The 7,500-nt window shown below is 38.5% G+C and overlaps 2 protein-coding genes across 2 annotated transcripts in view; one reads left to right on the forward strand and one right to left on the reverse strand.

Annotated features, from left to right (window-relative positions):
* Positions 1-6,293, forward strand: part of LOC122253705 (sodium- and chloride-dependent glycine transporter 2) — an 11,824-nt gene extending 5,531 nt beyond the window's left edge. The window contains exons 4-12 of the mRNA XM_086545637.1: positions 793-925; positions 1,777-1,911; positions 2,079-2,307; positions 2,479-2,591; positions 2,742-2,870; positions 3,008-3,107; positions 3,390-3,490; positions 3,869-4,039; positions 4,305-6,293. Coding sequence (XP_086401763.1) covers positions 793-925; positions 1,777-1,911; positions 2,079-2,307; positions 2,479-2,591; positions 2,742-2,870; positions 3,008-3,107; positions 3,390-3,490; positions 3,869-4,039; positions 4,305-4,484 — 1,291 coding nt within the window. The 3' untranslated portion in view covers positions 4,485-6,293. The remainder of the gene's footprint in view (positions 1-792; positions 926-1,776; positions 1,912-2,078; positions 2,308-2,478; positions 2,592-2,741; positions 2,871-3,007; positions 3,108-3,389; positions 3,491-3,868; positions 4,040-4,304) is intronic.
* On the reverse strand, positions 4,829-5,439 carry LOC122253709 (uncharacterized). Its single transcript, XM_043016983.2, has 2 exons — positions 5,201-5,439; positions 4,829-4,931 (listed from the first exon to the last, which is right to left on the reverse strand). Exons 1-2 carry the CDS (start codon positions 5,437-5,439, stop codon positions 4,829-4,831), a joined length of 342 nt encoding a protein of 113 aa, XP_042872917.2.
* Positions 6,294-7,500: the final 1,207 nt, after the last annotated feature.

Below are 7,500 nucleotides of genomic sequence, written 5' to 3' on the forward strand. Positions count from 1 at the left end.
CATGCAAATCTTTAGTTACTATTAAATCTACTGTCTCATCTCTAGTCCTAGTTGCTAATGCTGTATTACCATAGCTGTACTTTTCTTTCTGTTAACAATGTGTTTGAATGTCTCTCAATCGACTTCAACACCTCATCTGTATTCCCATAAATTTATATTTGAATTGAAATTATAAGCGTCCGAAGACAGAAATTTCTAGGGCCTACATGAAAATGGCATGGCTAGAAAATGCTTCTTAAGGGGGAAAAGGTTTCTCTCTTGAACCCAGATGTATAAGATTGATAGTTGACTATTTTGAGACCAAGGTCTATTTCTAGCATTCCCAAACATTCAACAGTTTTGCATGACTTTGCTTAAGTTTTGAATTGCGAGAGAGTCATGTCTTCATATTGTAGTATATAATAATTTGTAAATAATAAATTGATGTATCCAAGCCGAGGCTTAAAGGTTTTTCATTCTCAGTGTTATTGAAATAAATCCTACTAATAGAATTCATAAGCATACTCTTGCTAGTATGTATATGCATGAGGGCCTGTGTAAAATATGACAGTTATTCCAATTTACAGTTATGGCTTCTTACGGCTTCCCAATAAGCTTTCTAGTAGGAATTAGTGACATCATCAACGGGAACCCTCAACGTTAAAGTTTTGATGTCATTACCGAAGATGCCCACCCACAGTTCACCTAATGCTCCATGACCCGCCTACTGTAAGCCCCACAAACACTCACACTGTAAGCCTCACAAAACCGCCCACCACCCACCTCCTCAAAGCCGTCGATTCTCTCCCTCAGTCGGAAGCTTCTGCGTGTCTCATCCGGCATCCACGACCTCGGCGGCATCGAATGGCCGGTCGTTGGCGTGACCTTCCTGACGATGGCTTTCCTCTTCTTCAGCGTCTTCAAGGGGATTAGAGTCATGGGGAAGGTAAGGTTGATTTTCTTTGTGAGTGAGTATCTAGGTTTACATGTTCAACATCAAATATATGGATTTTTTATTCTATAGAAGTCCTGGGGCTGGATTCACTAGCAGTTTGTTAAGATCTTTCTCAGTATCTGTTTTCTAAGATGGCTCATACGATTTTGGCAGCGCCTAGCAAAGCATTATTCGCTAACTGATCAAACAAGAGCTCTTAGTTTATAAGGAGTGATTTACCCAACTCGTAACAGATGGTAGTGTTGTTTTCTATGGAGCAATCAGTGAGACCATTATAATCGAATTTTGGGACTAAATATGGAAGAGCATGATTAAAAGAGAAAGGAGAATATTATAGATGAAGAAATATCTGTTTTCCCGCTGAGGACAGGCTCACAAAAAACGTTGCACTACAAAGTTCAACCACAATTAATATACAATTTATGAGTCGTCTGTTTATATCAATTACAATTACCCATAATAGTTACTTCCTACCGGTAAGTATAAGTATTTTAATCACCATCAGTAGTACATATCCCATTTGGAATGTATATAAACTTTATTAAATTATGAAATGAGGAAAATCATCCACTGGCAGCGCAGTATATTTAGAGGCAATTGCAAACTAGAGAAAATTATCCTTAGTTCACAAAATTGCAAATGGTTCATATTGGAACATAGAAGCACCCTTAAGGTTCCGGTACGATAACTTGATTTTCCGAGATCGTAACTGCTTTTGTGAATCGACCTTTTGGAACTTACGATCATTTAAGCGAGTTAAGGTCCTTCAAATACTTTGGTGAATCTGGCTCCTGTTTGGTTAACATATGCCTTGGTGTCTAAATGGTCTTATGTCCATGCAGGTTGTGTGGCTCACAGCAATGTTCCCGTTAGTAATGTTGTTCATTCTTCTGATACGTGGAGTTACCCTTCCTGGAGCCGCAGATGGAATCTACTTCTACATTTATCCCAAATTTAACAAACTTAAGGAAATGAAGGTGATTTTAATAATTAAAGTGAAGTTCCAAGAAATCACAGATACTCTCCTTGAATACACGGGTGTAAAGTATTTTTTGTTTATATTATATGTGGCCAAAAAATCTACAGTATATGAATCACCCCTGTCCGTATCATCTGCTCCTATTTATTTATACACTCGAACCAGGTTTGGTCAGCAGCAGCCATACAGATCTTCTATTCCATTGGCCCTGGATGGGGGTCACTCATCTCCTTTAGTTCCTACAACAAGTTCCACAATCGGTGCACGAGAGATGCAGTGATTGTCCCCATCTTGAACTGTAGCGCCTCCATCCTTGCGGGGTTTGTGGTGTTCTCGGTGCTCGGCTTCATGGCCAAGAGAGCTGGTGTTTCTGTGGAAGAGGTTGTTGATGCCGGTAAGATTGATTCGAGAAGGTTTATCATATTACGTGAACATGAACACATAATTTTTCCAAATTTTAACAAACATATTGAAATATGAGTAATTATAAATTGGCGATAGTCAATAAGGTTCAGTAGCTAGAATAATGGGGTTAACATGGAACATCATGGAAATCTTCCCTCAGGTCCGTCTCTGGTGTTTGTTATCTATCCTGAGGCTTTATCCTTGATGCCAGTTGCTCCATTTTGGTCCATCCTCTTCTTCCTAATGCTGTTCTTTTTGGGTATAGACACTTGTGTAAGTTCACGATGAATACTCTTTCAGGGCATAAGACTGTCATTCCTTTAAGCAATAATTATATCTGTATAGTATATGTTCTTCAAACAGCACTGGACGATGCTGATTTGTAAAGTGTTTCAATTTCATACAACCTACTTTCTATTTCAGTTCGCTCATATTGAGACTCCGGTGAGCTGTTTCTTGGATGAATTCCCAAAGTTGCGTGGTTGCAGAAGCTGGGTCGTTTTCTTCCTGTGTCTCTTTACCTTTCTGTTAGCAATCTTCTTTGGAACGAATGTAAGTGGATGCTAGACAAGATCTATGAAATTTGTATTTTTTTTTCTGAGTAATTTGGGTTTGAATATAGGGCTTTTCTTTTGGGGTTACGCATGCACGCCTACTAGTGCTTTAAGTGCTTTGGTATTGCTTTTCAGGGTGGAATGTACTGGATAACAGTGGTGGACTGGTATTGTGCTTCATTCACCATCATTATCAATTGTTTATGTCAGACATGTGTTTTTAGCCACATCTATGGTTAGTACGAGTTCTTTGGTTGATAGCGTTCAGTAGTTTAGAGATAGCGTAACTTATTTATTTTGTGTAGCATGTTTCCGAAGTGGATTTCATGATTTCCAATTTCGTCTAAATCCTTTGAAAGTAGATTATTGAAATGGTTTACAGATATGATCTCTAGTTTTCATAATTATGCTTTATATATCCTATTTTAAGATTCTAAATAGTACTTTTATTCTAGCTTCACTATCATTCCAGGATCATTTCGTTTGTCCGCTTACTTGATCTCTTTCTCTTCTGAAGGAGTTGGTCGAACATTGCAGGATCTTCAACTGATGCTGAGAGGCCGTGTTAGCTACGTGTGGTGGATCACTTGGCTGGTCGTTACGCCCTTTGTGGTATTTGTAAGTGCATAAAAGTAACTGGTAACCCTCTGTCGTATACCCTTTGTAAGTGTAAAAGTTACAACAAGCCCAAGCAGTTCCTTTGATAATGTGGGGGGGGGGGGGGGGGTATAAGTGATCCTATATTAAAACAAGGATGAACTCGTCTGTATGTTAAAACTATTGCTTCTTGGCCTTATTTCAATTTCTTTAAGTAACAGTGGGTGAACATATACTTAGAGTTTATCCTTATTATGATAACCGTGTCCAGTATTTTTTTTTTTTTCCTTTAAATCATTTCATTATTGAATATCCTCCGAAGGAATCTCTCCATCTTCACGCTTATTTTCGGTTATACATTACTTTTATAACACTTTTAACTAGATGTCTTGTCAACAGACCTTCCTCATCAACGCTGTGGTGAATCACTCTGGCGCCGGATACCGAGGTCAAGCGTTCCCGACCTGGGCTCAGAACATCGGCTGGGTCATCGCCTTTGCCTCTATTCAGTTCATCCCAGTTTACTTCCTCTATTATTTTTGCTTCCGAACTGCTGGCTCGTTCAAGCAGGTGAGTGTATGCATTAAGAATATTTGAAAATAATAGAGGGTCTTTTTGATCGAATCGAAATGCGTTGATTATGTATCTTGCGTTGTGACGATATTTAGTCTCATACCATTTTCTACGTTTGTCAAAATAAACAGAATGTGTACTGACAAACGAGAAGCGAAGAATATTTGAAACCATGCTTATCTTATTCAATGTTTGGTGTGTACAGTATGTACATATCTCCAGTTGTCTATTTTTAAACTAAAATTTTGTTTGTTCTCTCTAGCGGATCAAGTCCTGCCTGTCCCCGTCTCCCGCTTGGGGTCCAGCCCATGAGAGCCACCGGGAAGAGTGGATGCAACATCGCCTCAAGCACCCGTTGCGTAACCGCTTCTTGCATCCCGACTTTTGTGCTGTTGCAGAGACCAATACCTTACCGGATGATGTGTTACTGAATACCATTTAAGATTACCTTTTGTTGTCATCGTTTACAGTAAATAGAAGCTTTGTTATTGTCGTATATGGTTCAAATAACTTCATTCCACCACCAAGTCGTTTCCCAGTTATATAATAATTCCTCACTGATTGTGCCGTTTGGATTTCTTCCTATCCAAAGTTCACTCTGCATTCATTATTCTTCAGTTTCCACTATTTACATTCGATGTTGACTTGCCGCACAGTCACCTGCCACTACTATACAATCCCAAACCTCTTTCAGATTGCACCTCCTACACAGGATATAATTCATGTGTGCACATTCCTCCACTCTTGCAATCCTGTCCCCCCCCCCCCCCACCTACACACATCCAATCAAAACTCTTCTTTTGGGATACCATCCATCAGTTCTACTGTGTTCTCCCAGAACTCCTTTTCTATGTCACGGAGGCGACTAGCCAGACCATCGTCTTTATAGCTGGTGGTTTTAAGAGCCCTCAATCACCCAGGCAACAACCAGGGGAATTTTCCACGTCGGTGATAGTGGAAGTTTCCCTTTGGGTGTTGGTGCATGCCTAAGATATGGTCACGCCACCATGTGATCACTTATGTATATCGGTCACGTGGTCGCCATGCCAAGTCCAGGTCAGATCATCTATGTTCTCCCAGAAATTCTCCTTTTCTATCTCACAGCCCACTTATTGTGCCTACGCACTTAAGACGTTCATTGTTATCCCTTCTATTTACAACTTCACACTCATTACTCTATCAGACACTCTCTTCACTTCTACCACATTTTTGACATAGTCTTCCTTTATGACCACACCAACGCCATTCCTCCTGCTCTCCACCCGATAATAGAAGAGCTTGAAACTCCTACCTATGTTTCTAGCTTTGCTCCCCTTCCATTGTGTTTCTTGCACACATAGTACATCCACATTTCTCCTCTTCATCATATCTGCAAGCTCTCTCCCTTTACCAGTCATAATTCCTACATTCATAGTTCCAAATCTAACCACAACCTTCCTACCTTTTCTCGCTTCTCGGCTCTTTCTCTCCTGTTTTCCTTTTACCTCAACTTGTCTCAACGGCACCCCAATTGCCACTGGTACCCTGCTGGTCAACAGTAACAGAGGCTGTCGTAAGTGTGTGAGTACCGGTTGTTTTGGGTGTCAAGGTTATATTTGCCTGATCTGGCTATCTGAAATTATATGTACCTATCCTAGTTATCCGAGTTATACCAAGGCGGTGTTTTTTATCAACTCTTGTGGGATAAAGTGTTTCATTGGCTTCCAAAGTCCAGGTGTTACAGTTACACTTGCCTAGGGTTATATAAGTATAAATCATAGATCAAGCAATTATGCCCCCTTCGATTTGTTTATCTATATATCTAAGTTATGCTTACCTCTCCCGGTTATTTTGACTGTAATTAGCTAAGATACCTCTCTTGCTTGTCATGGCAAAGAACGGAGAAATGTCTACCAATGCTCAGTCACCACAACCAAGGTACTTCCATGAAGAACAAATGCAAAAGAAAATTTATGAAGAGCTTTCCATGCATGACGAGTCCTAGAGTTGAGTAAACATTTTACTTGAAGAAATTCATTTCCTGAGAAGTTACTCTTGCAGATCTAAAGTAGTGCCCAAATTGAAGGTAACAAAATCAATGAAGTTGTACAATAAAAACTTTGAGGATAATCTAAAACCCATTTTATGCTATACAGACTTTGATGTAAAGCTCAATGTGCTGGGAGGAATAGGTCTCCTAGGAATATTAACTTTTACATATGTGTTGCAGAGGTGATTAGCCAAAATACCTTCTGTTTAGCTGGTGATTTTATAGTTTATAGTCTGTCCATTGAATAGTATCAGTTTTAGCTTTGTAGTAACTGCATTACTAGCTTGTGATTGGCCGAAAATCAATTTGTCTGATATCGTTTTATTTGTGATAAATAGTCAAACTACTAATTCAGTTATATATTTGAAGTTGTAGATATACAAAAGGACACTTACATATTTGCATATAATCCAAAGCATGCCAGTTTGTACCAATATTACGTAATGCAAGCAAACAAAAGACAAGCTTATAATTAAATCGCACACAAATGAACAATCGGTTTTGAATAATCATGCTTGTTCTCATTTCAAATATATAAACTGACATCTGCAGATAAAGGCGATTCTGATAATTTACTACGTGAAAATTGAATGGCTAATATTCGAAGTGATATTCAACTGTTCACCGAATTTGACGTCCTGGTATAGTGAACATCGGCAACTTAATTCATACTTCTGTGCTGTAGTTATAGTGCAACCTCACGTTAATGCTATTTCATGTTATATTACATAATGCATGTAGTGAATTATCAAGATACCTTTTGTTTACACCTATACGATCGTACTTTTTTTTAATACTTGAAATGAGAGAAACAATAATAATTTAATGTCCCCTGTTTTCTATGTGTGATCAGACTAGTGTTCGTGTACTTGCATTGCATAACATCGGTGTAAATCAGCCTTTTTGTGATTAGATATTAATGTTTACGTGTTCTTTGTATATCTATATCAATTGTAACAATCAACTAATGATATCAAGCACATTGATTTTCAGCTAAATAAAAGCCAGTAATGTGCACATACGCGGCATCGCCGATACCTGGCGGACAGAAATAAAACAGACAATCGTTGCTCTCAATCAAGGCAATAATTACAATATGTATGAGAGCACAACAGTGGGAATTGTTGGTGGAACTTTCTGTGGAAATATACACCAACTGACTGAACACGTCAATCCATGAACACTAGTGTGTGTGAATGTAGTATAGTTTGTAAGTGTGTACGAATTGTATTGCTTCATATAATCACTTTATATACTTCATACACATTTAACTCAATCAGTAAATATGGACATTCAGTTCCTAGTTTCCTTCTTCCCACTTGTTTAAGAGAAAGGTATAACACAAAAACAGTGCCTAAAACAGGAAGACCGATATGTCTAAATATCCATGCTACCATCATTATATATATATATATATATATATATATAT

The sequence above is a fragment of the Penaeus japonicus genome, unplaced genomic scaffold (assembly GCF_977035675.1).
Source record: "Penaeus japonicus unplaced genomic scaffold, GWHDUDI00000001_assembly GWHDUDI00000016, whole genome shotgun sequence".
In the NCBI taxonomy this organism is placed as follows: Eukaryota; Metazoa; Arthropoda; class Malacostraca; order Decapoda; family Penaeidae; genus Penaeus; species Penaeus japonicus.